Here is a 17956-nt window from a genome sequence, read left to right as displayed (position 1 = left end):
AAGAACCCTTGGAATTGAAGAGCTTCTGCCGGGTGTTTTGAGTGATGAACAGAATAGTGATTGCTGGATGTGATGCATTTCCAAAGGAAGTTATAAATGGATAAAACCTGAGCCATCCAACAGGAGCCAAATAATTAAAAAAAAAAAAAAAAGGCAGTAGATTTGTTGCTGGGATACCAATCACATTTGGTCAGGCAGATTCCTGATTTGGTCGCCTGCAGGTTCCACCTTTTGGAGGGACTTGGCTGTACCCAGGCTCTGCTAAACCTTGAGCCAAGGGCAAGGGACTCGAGCTTCAGCCACGGAACAACCCAGCCTTCGACGGGTCAACTTCACCACCCTCCCTGGACACTAGACCTGGCCCCAAACAACCTGGGGTGGAAGGCAGTTATGACCTCAAAAGTCAAACATGAGAGAAGCAGCAAAGCTGGAATGGGACCAGTGGAGAGAGAGAGAGAGACACACACACACATACACACACTGTGTGACCTTGGCCAAATCTCTAGACCTCTCTGTGTCTCCAGCTGCAGGTTGAGGGGGCGTGTGTGACCATCGCTAAGGGCCTTTTCTGGTATAAACTGACAGTGAATTGATGGTTTCTACGTGTGATTTGTGCCCAAGGAGGGTTTTTCCAAAGACTAAGCTGTGGGCTCTGATGACATTTCTGGCAGGGAAGTTTAGAAGTGATTTGAGAAAAAGCCCACAGAAGGGCTGAGGGTAATGGGTTCCCCTGGAGCGGCATTCATTTGGATCTATAAGCCTCAGGGACTAGAGTAAAAAGGCAGTTTCATTACTTTGTGGTCTCAATCAGAATGTTAATATTACCAATGAAATTCTTTTATGAAATTCAGCTCAATGGGAGAAAAAAATTCTTTTTTTTAAATGCTAAGTTATTCACAGACCCTACTATATTATGGGAGATGAAAGGGAAGGGTACAATGTAGAGGTCAGAACAGACCTTACACCTGGGCAGCTAGGACCTGCCCGGGGCCCCATGCTCTAAGCGGACCTCACTCAGGCCCCATGAGGTTCAGAATTCACAAGGCCATGGGGCCCTGCCCACCTGGAGCCTGTACCGCCTCCCCCCTGCTAAGGCCATGCCCTGAATTCCATGCCCAAATGCCTGGAGCCACATCTAGGGTCCAGAGAGCCTCTTTAGGGAGGACTGAGCTTCTGGGGTGGTCAAGGGGCTACTGATGCTGGAAGGGGGAGGAAGTGTGGACTGAGCTTGGCTGGCCTGTGGGGTGGAGCCAGGTGGGAAGAGAAGAGGGTGGGTGGACCACAGAGCAAGGTCAGCCCCCCTGTGCTGCTGTGCCCGGACTAAAGCTCTGAGGGGCCCCAGACTTCTGAATTCAAACTTGGCCTTCCAGATCCTAAGGAGGGTATATTTACCTTCCTTTAACCCATTATGATGGAAAGATAGAAAATATTTTACTGAACAATTGGTTTGCTTGCCTGTAACTTAATATTTAGACATATGGTATGTGGGCCTTCACTGATGCTCTAGCTCCAGGCCCTGCAAATGTCAGGGGGAGGCCTGGTTAGAGTGCATTTTTCCTTCAGCCTAGTCTTGGCAGACAGCCAGGGTTCAGATGCCAGCCCCGCCACTCACTTGGGCCTAGGCAAGTTGACTTTCCTGAGTCAATTTTCTCATCTGTAAGTAAACGGAGATAAGAGTAGTGCCACCGTACAGGGTTGTTGTGGGGATTGGATGAGATAATGCACATTTAAGAGCCTAGCACTGTGCCTGGCTCACAGTAAGCTTTGGGGAGTGTCAGCTTTCAGCACCGTGTGCCTGATGTCCCTGCTGGCTATAACCTGGTGTCCCCTGGTCTCCTTGTTTTCCAGACGCCACAGCAGTATGAGAGAGAGTACAACAACAAGCGGTCAGGCGTGGGACCCAGCAAGTTCCATGGGTACGCCTACGATGGCATCTGGGTCATTGCCAAGACGCTGCAGAGGGCCATGGAGACGCTGCACGCCAGCAGCCGGCACCAGCGGATCCAGGACTTCAACTACACGGACCACACACTGGGCAGGATCATCCTCAACGCCATGAACGAGACCAACTTCTTCGGGGTCACGGTCAGTCCCAGGCCCCCGGGCTCTGCTTTCCTTAGTGCCCCTTAGAGACATACAAGGCAAGAGGGGCTGTGTCACAGGCCCTCTGATATACAGTCCATTTCCTCAATTGTTGAAATAACTTCCTGTGGGCTTTACGATTGCAGGTCTGCTGAAACGGGCACATGTGGTAACGCTCTCTGACATGTTGAGAAACTGCTTCTCTATAACTCATGGATTAGAAAGACCATAGTGAGTTGACCGCACACAGAGCAGGTGGAATCCACCAGCTGGAGGGGTGGGGTGGGCCAGCAGAAGCTCTAGACCCAAAGTCAGGTTCAAATCCTGAGCCTTCACTTTCAAGTTTCCATCTTCAGACCATGGAGTTTTCATCCCCAAAATGGGAATAATATCTACCTGGCAAAGTAGTCATAAAGATTAGCTGTTACAAATTAAAAACTGCTAGTGTTTGTTGAGCAAGCTACTTGCTCTGAGCTTCAAGATTCTCAGCTGGGAAATGGGGATAATAATATCTGTCTTGCGCAGAAATCAGGAAAATTAGCAGTGATAAGAATCACTATTTTTTCTTGAATGCTTATTATGTGCTAGATATGTGCTAAGCCCCCTCCATGTCCCTCTCCACAGCCCCTGAGACCCCTCCCTCAAAAAAGGCTCCACAGAGCACCAAATACCCGAGAAGTCCTTTTTGTCCATGGTGCAAATTCACAGACTGAGCCTTAGAGCAGGATGAGATTTGCCAGGGGTCCCACCAGTAGCATTGAGGCAAAGCTGTCTCAAAACGTGGGTACACTTTATGTAGATTAGCTCGATGATGTATGCCTAATGTTAGGCCCGTGTAAGCACTCAGTAAATGCTGGTGGTGGTTGTAGTTAATAATGGTCTCGCTGCATCCATATGCCATCTGTAGGAAGTAGGTGCTATTATCATCCCATAAATGTGAGGGGCCTGAAGCTCAGAGCATTTAAGTACCACAGCTAATCAGAGGTAGAGCTGGGATTTGAACCTGGGTCTAGCTCTTAATTGCTGCATCACACTACCTTCTGGTAATGGCCATAAATGGTAGTTATTCATGTCTTGTGATGATGTATTTGTCACTGACTCTGCTCCCAGAAAATAAGGAAAATTTGCTTAAAGAATAGGTTGAAATGGACTCTAAAGTGCTGTCCTTTGTTCTAATTTGAAGAGTCATTTAGAGAATCAGTCTCTCTTGGGAGTAAATAAGATGAGATGATTTATGTATTTCTTACATGTTCGTGTTCTTTTGTGCGTACGCTCAGGCTTGCTTTGTTGGTCTGACAGGCCAGGGCTTGTGCAGGTGCTGAATGTAGACTGTGGTGTCGACGCCAAGGTAGTAAAATGGGCTCCTTGTCCTGGAGCCTGTGGTCCAGATACAGGGTTGAGACCTGGACTCAAATGACAGGAAGAGGTTAAAAGTGCTCAGCACCATAGGAGAGACTGTGTGAGCCCAGAGGGATTTCTGTGACCTTTGATGAAATAGTCATGGAAGGCTTTTTGGAAGTGGCAGCATTTGAGCTGTGCCTTAGACATGCAGAGAGGGGCTGGTGGTCCGGCCAGATGGAACATGGTGAGCATGGGAAAGATGCATGCGTGCAGCAGGGACAGTTACTTTGTCGGGAATATTGGACGGGAGGATGATGAAGCTGGGAAGGTAAGTTGGGGCCCAGCTCTGTAGGGAAAAGCTAAGGAGGCTGGCTTTTATCTTAAAGGCCAGTGATATTCTCCAAGTGCACCTTGACCAGTAGTACCAGCATCTCCTGGGAGCTGGTTAGAAATGCAAATTCCTGAGCCTAACCCCAGACTCACTGGATCAGAATCTCCAGGGTTGGGGCCCAGCCATCTGTGGTTTAACAGACCCTCCAGGTGATTCTAATGCACACTAGAGTTTGAGAACCACTGCTCTGGGCGTTGGGGAGCATTGAGGTTTGCTATAAGAAGGATATTTCCACATTCCTGAGTAGAGCCTCTCTTGACCTGAGACCTGGGCATCTGCTCCACAGTTTGAAGTAAAGGCTCTAATTAGTCATCAGCAAAAGACATGTCTAGACTAGACTCAGACTAGAAGCTTTAACAACTTTCCTTGGCCCAGTGGTTTCAAAAATTCTTTTTTTATCCTCAGAACATTTTGTTATAAAATTTTACCTAGTGCCTGGTGTATAAGATAAATTAAAGAGGAGATTCTCAGGTGAATGGAAGAAGAGCCCAAAGCCCTGCCTGATCAGCCCCCTCCATGTCCCGCCCCACAGCCCCTGAGACCCCTCCCTCAGAAAGGCTCCACAGAGCACCAAATACCTCGGAAGTCCTTTCTGTCCATGGTACAAATTCACAGACTGAGCCTTAGAGAGGGGCGGGATTCGCCAGAGGTCCCACCTGTAGCATTGTGGTAAAGCTGTCTCAAAACGTGGCTACACTTTTTCAGGTCATCGTCACACTTTGTTTCTTATTTTATAGAATGAATTCTTAGTATCCCAAGTTGAAATGGCCGGATAGAGAGCTACAGAATCTAGGAAGCCTCTCATAATCCTAGAACTCGGCATATTGTCTAGATGCCTGATGTACCTTAGGTGGAAACCATTTATAACTACTCCTAAGTGCTGTCAAATAATACATAACCCCTACTTGATGAGCAATTAGATGAGGCTGCCTGAAATGCTTTACACAGCTTGAAAATGAGTTTCTTTTTAATGGGAAATTCCTTGACACATATTTTTGCCGGCTCTGGTCTGTGACTCTGATCTGTGACTCTGTGGTCTGGTCTGTGATAATTCAGCGAATGTCAGAACTGAAAGCGATCTTAGAGATCCTCAGATTTAGCCCCTTTGGGTTGTGGATGAGTATCTGAGGTACAGAGGGGGAGTTTCAAAGTCACACGGAAAGAAGGTTTGATTCAGGCAGGATGGTGGTTCAGATGGGCCTGCCCCGACCATACTCCGTGCCCTCTCCCTCCTCTTTGTACAAGTCCTCCGTTAGTTGAGAAAGAGATTGCAATAGTGGAACATTTCTTCAGGTTTTTTTCCCCTTCCTCCTTATCCCCTTTGTCACATATTAATATGTGCTTGTCACTGGGCTGTAAAATTGTCTTCTGATCAGAGAAAAAAGGCCATCTTCTGACAAAATAAAAAATGTCCCTGTGATCCAAGGAGACCACGGAAGGCCAAGTTCAGCCATAAATAAAGAGTTAGGAAAGGAACAGGAGGTAGAAATAAATTGAAGCATTTTCTGTTTGCTGAAGGGTTTTCATTATACAGCACACACGGTATCCATTTTTCCACTCTCAGGCAGACACTTTATTCTGGGTCACCCTCATTCAGCATGTTTACTATACGGAAAATCGTTTAAACACATTAAATTAATTATATCCATGACTCAATTTCAATTGATTCAGTATGCACTCTCACCTGGGAGCTGGGCCTGTGGCTGCCAGTTGGCATGTTGAAGAAGAGATTTCTTCCAGGCATCCCAGATCAGGAATCTGGCTTAGCTTGGGGCCCAGCTCTCTTTTATTTTCTAAGGAGTTCTCCTCCCAGCTACCCTCCTCCGAGAACACTGGAGAACATGTCCCCACCTACGCACTGATGGCCTAGGGGTCCTGCCACCTCTGATTCCCTGAGTACACAGTTCTGAGTTCTGGCCCTGTCATTACCTCTCTCTGGTCTGCAGATTTCAGAATGCTTTCTCACCTGGAAACCCTTCTTCTGCCAAACATGTGACAGAAACTCAGGCTCGAATTGGCTGTTAGGTCTCAAAAGCCCAGAGCATTCTGAGAATCCCAGCTCAGCGGCGTTCATCTAGGGCAAGGATTCCTAAACTTCTATATATATGAGAATCTCCCAGGGAGCTTCGTTAAAAATTCAGATTTCCTAGCCCTGCCTCAGAACTTCTGATCCAGTGGCTTTGCCGTAGCGCCAGAACATCCCCATTATTAACAAGCAGTCCCAGTGAGTCTCAAGTAACAACCTTGAGAATTGCTTGGAGCTCTGTTGGATGTTTACGTGCATGCACACACACACACACACACTTTTTGATTTTAAACCCGTCAGAGATGTATTCGTTCCTCCATTCATTCGCTCCTTAGCAGACCCTGTGCTGGGAGCTGGGAGCACAGAGAGGAATAACATGGTCTGTCCCTCAAGGGCTCCCTGCCCAGTCAGGGAGAGACAGTAAATGAACAATTGCTGGGCACTGTTCAAGGTCAACCCAACACCCTTGGAGGGAGGGCTTCATTCTGCTTATAGGAGTAAAGACCAAGGAGCTGTCCTCGATTTTCACAGTTCAGTGAGCAAAATTCCATGTGTGGGTAACTGCAAGGTGCCTATGCTATAGGTTCTCCCTGTGCCATGTGCTGAGGAGCAAGGGTACAGTGCCAGGCTCCCCCCGCCCCAGCACTCAGGGCCATGTACTGTGGCTTAATAGACTCCTCCAAGTAGGCTTTTCTACCAGAGAGGCACTAAATTCAACACAAGCTTATATCCATAACCCTTCAAAGCTGGCTTCGGAACATGTGCTAAGTTTCCAGGTGAAAAAAATCAAAGCTTAAATTTTCTTTGGGTGATCATTTTTTAATTCCTCCCAGTTTCCAGTCTCTTTTTAAAAAGGTGATGTACCAGATCTCAAAATGGACACATCCTTTGAGTATGTCAGACCAAGATACAATGGCTCTAACCAGCAGTATTCCCCCTTTAGTAAATGTTTCTTCTGGTTTGTCTTTTAAAACGACACCATATTTACTTTGTGGTGCGAATGACAGAGGCTAAATTAATAGAATCTCATTATACCCTATTGTGAAGGTGTAATGTGTGTAATAGTTTCTCTGGGAAGTCACTGAGAGTATGCACCCCAGGTTTGGCTGGGGGCTGTGAGGCTTCCAAGAGCACCTGGCCATAGAGAAATTGAAAAGGCTGCTGGTAATATCTTTGTGAGAAGAGGGCCCATTCTTGCTAAACTAGTTCCTGTGATCACCTCCTCACTCCCTATGGGTGGACCTCATATAGAAGCAATCACAGCTGCAAAGAGGGTGACCCATGTGTTCCTCCAAATAATAGACCCTATCTTCATCCTCTGCCCAGCCTCTCTCAACCAGCTGTGAGTCTGGACATCTCAATTTAACATCTGTCAGGAGAGGCCGGCAGCCTTAGGTTCAGGCAGTCACCTCTGAAAGCTGTTATCGCTAATTGATCTCACCAAGAAGGTGATGAAGACAGCAGGTGGCAATTTCCAGAGTTTATTGATCTATTTGTGTTTGTTGCTGAAGAGCGGGAATCCAGCCTTTGCCAGTGTGTCCCTTAAACTTCAAGTTTTTATGCAAGATTTTAAAAAAATTATCTCTCCTAAGACTCAAATACTGCCCCCCTCCTCCCCCGCTAACATTTTACCTGAAAAGAGGACATCCTAGAGTAAGCTCAGTTTGGTTGGGATTTGCAATCACTAAGTTCTTGGAACCAGGTGGTTAGAGGAAGCCAACCAGCTCCTCATCCCAGGGAGATCGTGTGTTGGCTGAAGCCCCATTTATTTCACAACCACTGTTGCCTGGCCCTACTGTGACCCTGAAGTTGTGCAGTTGATTTTTTATCAAATAGGAAGTACACTACTCACATGCACGCACACACACACACACACACGAGTGAGTTAAACATCATCTTGTTCAAGTCGGCCCATCTCTCCTGCCTCTCTGATCTTTTGGGGTCCTGGTTTTATTCTCCAATACAGACGCTTCCCACCAGCCACCCATTCGTGCCTTATATTTGATATCATCATTTAGCCTATAGATTATTTTTTTAGGTTGAATTTGAGTGAGACAAGAAAAAGAGCGCTAGGAGCTCCATCCAGAGGTAGAGAAAACCCTACCAATTTAGGATTTGACCCCTTTGGGGGCTGGTCATTCAACCAGTCATGACTCCGTCCCCTTGACTCTCATGATTCCACCTGTTTCGATTTTGTCCTTGACACAGTCACTAGAGAGCTTGTCAGAAGCTCTGCCGTGGTCTGAGTGTGATGTGCCAACTGCATGTCCTAGAAAGTGGGACTTGTCCCAGTGACCTCGTGCTAGCTCCCAACACTACTCAGGGTTTTAAGTTCTAAGAGACCCTCTTTCATGAGCCTTTCTTGGCCGTTGCCCAAGATTAACAGCAAACCCTTCCAGAACTTCCTCTGCACCCCACTTGTCTCCACCCCATCCCAGACCCAGGGAGTTCCACTGGAATTGCATTATACACAAAGTTAACGTAGGAGCTAGTTTGGATACCTAATCTCTCACCCTTTATTCCCTGGCTAAGCAGCCCACCCGCAAACTCAGATAAAATGCACATTTCCCAGGGCATGGCCAGTGAAAACTGTAAGAGGAAATGCAGATTTGAAAAGTCAGGCAAAAAGAGGCCACAGTCCAGTCCAGCACTTTCCCTGTGTGACCTCAGGGAAATTGTTTACCTTTCTGTGCCTCAGGTTCCTCATCTATGCAGGGAAATATAATCTGCTTCGTAGGGTTGATATGAGAAATTACGACTGTGTTTAGCACCCTATAACTGCATCATCATCATTACTATTATTATTACTACTACTGCTATTACAATAGTGATTTTTCAAAGCACAGTTTATGTGGGTCTTAATCAAGGAAAGTTCGTAATCAAGTCCAACAATCATTCTATACCTCCTAAGTGCCAGTCTGTTTCACATACATTATCTCATTTAATTCTCTCAACAATAAACAAATCTATGAACTTGTGTTAAGTTTGCAGGAACACTTTTGAGTTCTCTAACTGCTGCTGCCATTCACTCTGGGGATTCGATAGTCACCTTAAATGTGGAAGGCATCTGCTCACAGACTTCCCTCTGTTCCTCCCTTTAGTCTAGCTCCATGCCACTCAAAGGCCCATGGCCCTAAGAATTATACACAATACATACACAATATACACAATACATATATACAGCATCATACACAAAAACTAACGGCAGCAGATGCTGTTGGTGCCCAGCCAGACCTTCTGGGATCCCTTTTAGGGGTTTGGTGAGGTTTGCCCATCCCCCAGCTGTGCAGGTACCCCTGCTAATATCCCACACCTTGGGCGATTGGAGCCTCCTGGACTGGAGGTGCCTGGGATTCACACCCCACCCCCCAGCAGCCTGCAGCGATGACTGGCTGGTGTGGTGGTATGACACCAGCGCGATTTGCCTCCAGGTCTCCCTGGACGATTAGGCTGAGGCTTGCCTCGCCTGAAAACACATCAGAGCTTGGCCTCTTCCCTTTTCCTCTCCCTTACAGTTTTCTCCTGAGAACATGTCTTTAATCAATCGCTTGCACACGATTCCCTGTCCTAGGCTCTACTTCTAGGGGTCCCAATCTAAGACACCTATGTGTCTTTATAGAAAATTTAAACATTTTCAAGAGGGAATTTTTACTGTAAGCTAATTGTTATCTCTGCGTTAAGTTTAGCACCAATCCCCCCATCACACCAGGTTCCAGACTCATCTCCCTTATACGCCATTGCACTCTGCTCCTACCCCTGCCTCTTGCAGTCAGCCTGTGGGAGAGCCATATTCATATCCTCCAATGAATTAGCAGCTCCCAGATTTGTAGCGACCACAGTTTTTCACCCCTCTGGTCCCCACAGTACTTCGTCTACTGCTTTACACCTGGAAGATGCTCAGCAAACACTGGTAACCTTGAGTTAACTTTGTGGGGTTGAATCTGCACATGATTGAGAAATTCAGTCACACTCTCCTACTCTGCTGCCTTCTAGGATTCTATAAACTAAAAAGACTTTTTCTACCCAATAAATTATCAGAACTGACAACAGAAGTATTAACAGGGTCTATAGTTCTCGAATCAGCTGATAGCAATGCCCAGATTATTGCTGTGATAATTTAAGCTGGTGTTACTGTTTCACGCAGGTTGTGGAAATCTCCCTGACATGTGTGTGTGTGTTGGGGTAGGGATGGGGGGCTCTTGCTGGGATGGGATGAGAAACCCATCCTTTACCCCCTCCCCAGTCTCTCCCATCAGCATCTCTCTAGGGCTCAAGTCCCAGAGCCCTCTGTGACTTCAGACTATCAGGAGCATTTCCTACAGGTAATTAATTGCTAGTAATAAACAACAACTATAATAATAATCCTCGATGTGACTGCCCTGTGCTCAGGGTACACTTATAGTCTCTATCTCCTTCATTCCTCAATGCAATACATTTATTAACATCATGCGAGCTCCTACTATATCCCAGGCAGCATCCTGAGCACTGTACACGTTCTTGAATGTTATGTTCAGAACAGCCACCCAGCAGGGGATGTGTAATTTTGAGCGCCAGGAGCTCCTCCCAATGAGCTGCATCTGGCTCTTTAACCGATGTCACATCTTTGTCCACATGTCGCTTTCGCAGTGGCCTCCCTGGCACCCTATTTAAAATTGCAGTCTCACCCCTTTCGTTCTTCTTCACAATAGTTACCCCACTTGACGTGTGCCCTATTTTACTTATGCACTGTCTGTTTTGTTTTCTGCTGTATCTCTAAGACTTAGAACTGAGTGCCTGGGATATAGTAGGTGCCTAATAAATATTTGTAAGTGAGTTGATGATTTAGATAATTAGCGACCATATCATTATTAAAAAAACAAACAAACAAAAACAGGCTGAGCAGGTAAATGATTTACCCAGCATCCTATAGGTAGCCAGTGACAGAGTTTATTCAAAGCTGCCCAATCTGGCTGACTCAAAAGCCCATGTTCTTAACCATTTAGGTGTCAGGTCTATTCATTCAGCTAGCATTCCCAGCACCCCCTATCTGCCAGGCCTGGGCCAGGCAGGAGGAGTAAAACTGTCCAAACAACGATAGGAGATGCAGGGGAGGGAGAGCAGGAACCACTCTCCCCATGTTAATAGTGGAGGATATTATGGTCCCCTCTCTGCACTGGGTTATATGTGTGTCCATCTGCCCTTTCCCACTGGATAGTGAGCCTTTGAGCCCCTTGCCTGGGACTGGGGCCTGTAATCCTCCTTGTACCCCTGGTGCCTTATATCATACTGGCTCTTAGTCTATGAAACACATGTTTGTTGACTGAATGAATTAGGAAATTGTAGTTCAGCAAGGCAAAGTAGCTGTGCTTGGGTCCCACGGTGCATAGCTGGTGAGCCTTGTTCAGATCTACGTCCTAGGTCTTTTGATTCTAAATGCAAGTGTCTCCAAACCTTGTGTTCTTGGGTGCTGCTTGGCTGCTCTCCCCCCATTTATTTAAACACAATTACAAATGACTGTAGATAATGTACAGCACGGGGAAGAAACCTACTCCTTCTACTGTTAGATAAATTTGAAAGATCAAAATAATGTGGTTTAGCAATTTGTTTGAATTGATGCCTAGCCTTCCAAAGGCTTGCAAGTGTGATTTCCTCAAGTCAGGGAAAAAATAGCTGTTTCCTTATGAGAAGGAGTGTGGGGGAGTATATCATCTTATGAGAGCTTCAGCAGAGCCCTGTGTACAGCTTCTGTCCGGGTCCCTGAGAGAAACAGACAAAGCGAGGGTTCAATGACATGGTAGCTGTAGTAACATTACTGCAATGACAAATGTCATGATAATAGGAATAGCTAACAGTGTTGAGTGCTCACTCTATGGTGGGTACTCTGCTAGGTATTTAATACATTTAAGATGTATTATCTCATTTAGTTCTCATAATAACCCCTGTTATGAGTTGAATTGTGTCCCCCCCAGAATCCATATGTTGAACTCCTAATGCAAAGTATCTCAGAATGTGACCTTATTTGGAAATAGGGTCATTATAGATGTAATTAGTCAAGATGAGGCCATACTGGAGTAGGATAACCCAATACAACTAGTGTCCATATAAAAAGGGGAAATTTGGAGACAGACATGCACACAGGGAGAACCCCATGCGAAGATGAAGCCAGAGATGGAACAACGCCTCTATAAGCCAAGGAATGCTGACGATTGCCAGCAAACTACCAACAGCTGGGGAACAGATTCTCCCTCACAGCCCCCAGAAGGAACCAACCCTGCTGACACCTGGATCTTGGACCTCTAGCTCCTGGAACTGTGAGACAAGAAATTTCTTTTTAAGTCACCCAGTCTGTGGTATGTCGTTAACGGCAGCCCTGCTAAACTAATATAACCCCACACAGTGGAGACTGTTATTATCACCATTTTGCAGGTAAGAAAACTGAGAGGTTAAATAGTTTACCCAACGTCACAGAGCTCGTGAGAGAAGAGCTGGGATTTGGACACAGGTGTTCTAACTTAGACCCTCACTTGTAACTGTCATCCTGCGCCTATACAAGCTCTCCTCCATTAGGGGGCAAAAGAATCAGCCAGAGGTGAACAGAGCTGAAATGAACCAATGAGACCATCACCCCCACCACCTCACTTTGCAGGCGGGGAGATCGTGGCCCTTGAGGACCTGCTGAATAATAATAAGGCTGAAGCCAGGACCCTGGCCCCTCATTTCTAGGCGGGGACCCTCCTTGATGCCCAGCTGCTGCCACCTAGAGGAATGTTCTACACATCTCAGTTTAGCCAGAGTATCCTGGAAGCAGTAGGCAGTACCTTACATTTTACTCACTCTTCCCTGACTGGGGAGAGGGAGGGTATTTTTACGACCCTCTTATTCATGTGTGTATATATATACACACACACGTATTTCTTTTTCTGATTACTAAAATAATAACACGTTCATTATAGAAAATGTAAAAAGCACAAGACAAGCACCAAAAAGAAAATCAAATCACCCGTAACTTCATCATTCAGACAGGCCTGTGGGGTACTGTAAGCACTTACACTTCACACTCAGATGTGCTCTTTAAAAAAAAAAAATTTCCCTTCCAACCATCTGTTTTGATCCCTCACATTATAAAGCTTCTTCTGTGGCAATGGTTGTCACTCTTTTAACCCCATCTTTCCTTTTTTTTAAAATTATGATCAAATATACATGACATAAAATTTACCATTTTAACCATTTGTGAGTATACAATTCAGTGACCTTAAACATATTCTCACTGTTGTGACACCATCAAGACGTCCGTCTCCGGAATGTTTTCCTCTTTTGCAAACAGAAACTCTGTCCTCATTGAACAGTAACTCCCCATTAGCTGTGATCATGTTAAAGCTATTATTTATTATGAGAATAGTTATTCATTACTTTCAGAAGTGTTTGTAAAGATATCATAAGTAATTTGCTAACTAATTTTATAGGGAAACTGTAGTATTTGCAAGCTATCTCTAACCAAATAGTTATTAGCCCAGCAAAAGTTTGGTTGCCCTTTCATACAGAGACCTAAGAATGTACATTTTTATTTTTTATTTTTATTTTTTTTGTGGTACGCGGGTCTCTCACTGTTGTGGCCTCTCCCGTTGCGGAGCACAGGCTCCGGACGCACAGGCTCAGCGGCCATGGCTCACGGGCCCAGCTGCTCCACGGCATGTGGGATCCTCCCGGACCGGGGCACGAACCTGTGTCCCCTGCATCGGCAGGCGGACTCTCAACCACTGCGCCACCAGGGAAGCCCAGAATGTACATTTTTAAATGTTGAGAGTATAAATAGTGAGCAAACATTTTAAAGTAAGTAATATAGTTAAACATTAGTGATACTCCCACTGTTGAGGGAAATCCTTAGATAAAGATATACCCAGATCCTGTATGGCAAACATCCGAAGAGGTCCATAATACATCCCATGCATTCCTCTCTGCTTTAGGCCGGAATACCCCCTCAGTGCGTGTCAAGGTATGTTAGCCTGTGAGCTTGCTAAGCAGGAGGGAAGTTTTCTATGATCAGGGGAGGACAGCTGACATAAATTTCAGCTGACAAGTTGCACAGCTTTGAACACTGATGGATGCCAGCTCTGCCTGTGTGTGCTCGAGCAGAGGTTACTCAGACACACTTGGATGTGACCCCCTGCGCCTGCCTGGCTAATGGCCAGCCCTGAGCAAGGCGGGTGGAAGAAGCTGAAAAAATCCGTATTCTCATGGAATTACAACGCCCCCTCACCCCCTTTCTTCTTTCTCAATGGAATTCAATCTTCCTAGAATTCTTGCTTAAAGCAGTATTTGGTAACATTAAACTAAAACAAAGCAGCCAGTTATTTAACCAGCAAAATGGGTTTATACGGGAGCAGCAAAGAATTGCAATTCAGGACATGCAACTAAGGCAAACCACTTACAAGTCCAGTTCAGCAAGGGAGAGGAAACTCTTTTAGAGAGGAGAAGGGGAAGTTGGGAGGGGCTGTTATAAACAGAAATCCATTGGCGGAAACTGAGAGTTGGAAGTATAGTGGCTTTTTATTGGCTGAGTTGTGACAGTCTCTCATTGACTGAGCTGTTGCCAGGCGAGGAGAAATCTTCATTCCTCCTGCTGGTGGTATTAAAGTAGAGTCACTTCCTGCCAGAGATGCAAGGCATGTCTCTTCCTGTTGGGATGTATATTGACAGAGTGAATATAATGAGTGAGTGATTTGTGTGTGAGAGCTCCCCCTTCTGGCCTCCCGAGGACAATTTAGTGAAATTTTATTAATTTTCACAGCGAGTAGAGACCTGGAGTCTAGAGAGAGCAGTGTAAATTCTGGAGGGGGAGCTGGGTGTGGGGGTAAGGTGGGGAAAGGACTTGGAGGGGGAGGTGCCCACTTTTGTCTTCCTAGGAGACAATAGCATGAAATACTTAGGAGCACAGTCTCTGGAGACAGACTTCCTATGTTCACATCTATAAAATGGGATAACACCTTAGATTGGGGTCCCTGTAAACAGACTCAGGGACAGAGTCTTACATGCAGAAGGTTTGTGGGAGAATGAGCTTAGGAAATATACTGTAAGGAAGTGAGGGTGGCAGGATTGGGCAGAGCAAGAAGTTGATCTGAAGTTTGCAACTGAGGCCGCAGCTGATCCTAGAGTTCTGGAGCTGGGATGGCCCTCAGAGTTGTCCAAATGGAGGCACGGGGCCTTTGGATATTCTCACTAGCCAGTCACTGGCCATGGATGGGCCCAGGAGGGGTGTGTCCTTGGGCAAGGCAACTCCCCATGGTAGAGGGATAGCTGGGACCCTCAGTATCCAATATTCCCAGGAGTTGGGGGATGGTGCTTCAGCCAGAAAGAGAGAATCTGAGCAGATTCAGATCCCTGACAGATAACAAGAGGGTGTACCTTAAAGGGTTGTGGGGATTAAAGAGGTTTAGGCATGGAGAGTGCCTGGGACATCCTTGCTAAATTAGTGCGAGGATGATGGGGAAGGATGTATTTGGATACCAGTTGCACACAGTCCTCTAGACCCCCAAACACCTATAATTAATTTTCCAGGAGATATTGGGGTTCGTGGATCCCCATATCACTGCTTCAGTTGCATTCTTGCAGCTCTTGCCGTCTTTGGTAATTCACATTCTCACATTCATAGGCACAGTAGCAAACATACTCACACGCATGCACACGCACACACACACACACACACACACACACTCCTAAATGTGTGATTTATGGGTATTCGTGTTCGTTGTGTGTATAGCAATTTATCAATCTATTCCACTGGTTTTCAAACTTGTTTTTCAAAAGAGATTTTACAGGCTTTACACGTAAGCCCAATATCATTGTCCCTCATTTAATATTTATATTAAAATTACATTTAATGTTACTTTTTTAAAAAAATTTGCTCCTTGGAAGACTTTGTTAACCCTCCCTTTTTACTTAAAAATCAGCAAGCAAATTTCTGCAGGAAAAAAGATGAAGCAAAGGCTTAATGGAGAACCTGACCCAAACCATCATTTCAGCTCACCCTGGTCAGGCCTCTGAGAAGGGCCTGAGGATGGCGGCCATGGTGGCAGGTCCCCTCACAGTGCCTCAGAGGCAGGAGAGGGGATGATCTTAGCTGGCACCCAGACCTACATTCTTTTTTTAAACAAATAAAGTATAGTTGATTTACAGTATTAGTTTCAGGTGTACAATATAGTGATTCAATATTTTTATAGGTTATACTCCATGTAAAATTATTATAAAATAATGGCTATATTTCTCTGTATTGTACAATATATCCCTGTTGCTTTTTTATTTTATACATAGTAGTTTCTACCTCTTAATCCCCTACCCCTGTCATGCCCCTCCCCACTTCCCTCTCCCCACTGGTAACCACTTGTTGGTTCTCTATGTCTGTTAGTCTGTTTCTCTTTGGTTATATTCATTCATTTGTTTTATTTTCTAGATTCCACATATAAGTAATAACATCAGTATTTGTCTTTCTCTGTCTGACTTATTTCACTAAGCATAATACCCTCTAGATCCCTCCATGTTGTTGCAAATGGCGGGATTTCTTTTTTTTAATGGATGAGTAATAATATTCCATTGTATGTGTATGTGTGTGTATGTATATATATACACATATATATTTGTATATATATGTATATATCACACTTTCTTTATCCATTCAGCTGTTGATGGATACTTAGGTTGGTTGCTTCCATATCTTGGCTATTGTAAATAATGCTGCTATGTACATTGGGGTGCATGTATCTTTTTTGTGTGTGTTACATCTAAGTTTTATTTATTTTTTTTAACATCTTCATTGGAGTACAGTTGCTTTACAACAGTGTGTTGGTTTGTGCTTTATAACAAAGTGAATCAGCTATACATATATCCCTGTATCTCCTCCCTCTTGCATCTCCCTCCCACCCTCCCTATCCCACCCTCCCTATCCCACCCCTTTAGGTGGTCACAAAGCACCGAGCTGATCTCCCTGTGCTATGTGGCTGCTTCCCACTAGCTATCTATTTTATGTTTGGTAGTGTATATATATCCATGCCATTCTCTCACTTCGTCCCAGCTTACCCTTCCCCCTCCCTGTGTCCTCAAGTCCGTTCTCTACATCTGCGTCTTTATCCCTGTCCTGCCCCTAGGTTCTTCAGAACCGTTTTTTTTTAGCTTCCATATATATGTGTTAACATACGGTATTTGTTTTTCTCTTTCTGACTTACTTCACTCTGTATGAGAGACTCTAGGTCCATCTACCTCACTACAAATAAATTAATTTTGTTTCTTTTCATGCTGAGTAATAGTCCATTTTATATATGTGCCACATCTTCTTTACCCATTCATCTGTTGATGGACACTTAGGTTGCTTCCATGTCCTGGCTATTGTAAATAGAGCTGCAGTGAACATTGTGATACATGACTCTTTTTGAATTATGGTTTTCTCAAGGTATATGCCAGTAGTGGGATTGCTGGGTCATATGGTAATTCTATTTTTAGTTTTTTAAGGAACCTCCATACTGTTCTCCATAGTGGCTATATCAATTTACATTCCCACCAACAGTGAAAGAGGGTTCCCTTTTCTCCACGTCCTCTCCAGCATTTATTGTTTGTAGATTTTTTGATGATGGCCATTCTGATCAGTGTGAGGTGATACCTCATTGTACTTTTGATTTGCATTTCTCTAATGATTAGTGATGTTGAGCATCCTTTCATGTGTTTGTTGGCAATCTGTATATCTTCTTTGGAGAAATGTCTATTTAGGTCTTCTGCCCATTTTTGGATTGGGTTGTTTGGTTTTTTGATATTGAGCTGCATGAGCTGCTTGCATATTTTGGAGATTAATCCTTTGTCAGTTGCTTCATTTGCAAATATTTCCTCCCATTCTGAGGGTTGTCTTTTCATCTTGTTTATTGTTTCCTTTGTTATGCAAAAGCTTTTAAGTTTCATTAGGTCCCATTTGTTCATTTTTGTTTTTATTTCCATTTCTCTAGGAGGTGGGTCAAAAAGGATCTTGCTGTGATTTATGTCATAGAGTGTTTGCCTATGTTTTCCTCCAAGAGTTTTATAGTGTCTAGCCTTACATTTAGGTCTTTAATCCATTCTGAGTTTATTTTTGTGTATGGTGTTAGGGAGTGTTCTAATTT

General features: G+C 44.8%; 1 protein-coding gene across 1 annotated transcript in view; it reads left to right on the top strand.

Annotated features, from left to right (window-relative positions):
- The window catches only part of GABBR2 (gamma-aminobutyric acid type B receptor subunit 2), a gene marked incomplete at both ends in the record, with an annotated part of 366518 nt that overhangs the window by 220444 nt on the left and 128118 nt on the right, over positions 1–17956 (top strand). The window contains one exon of the mRNA XM_079706435.1: positions 1849–2085. Coding sequence (XP_079562561.1) covers positions 1849–2085 — 237 coding nt within the window. The remainder of the gene's footprint in view (positions 1–1848; positions 2086–17956) is intronic.

This window comes from Hyperoodon ampullatus (assembly GCF_949752795.1).
Source record: "Hyperoodon ampullatus genome assembly, chromosome: 6".
NCBI classification, from domain to species: Eukaryota; Metazoa; Chordata; class Mammalia; order Artiodactyla; family Ziphiidae; genus Hyperoodon; species Hyperoodon ampullatus.
Note: the sequence above shows the minus strand (reverse complement) of the source record. Positions and strands in the feature narration are given on the sequence as shown.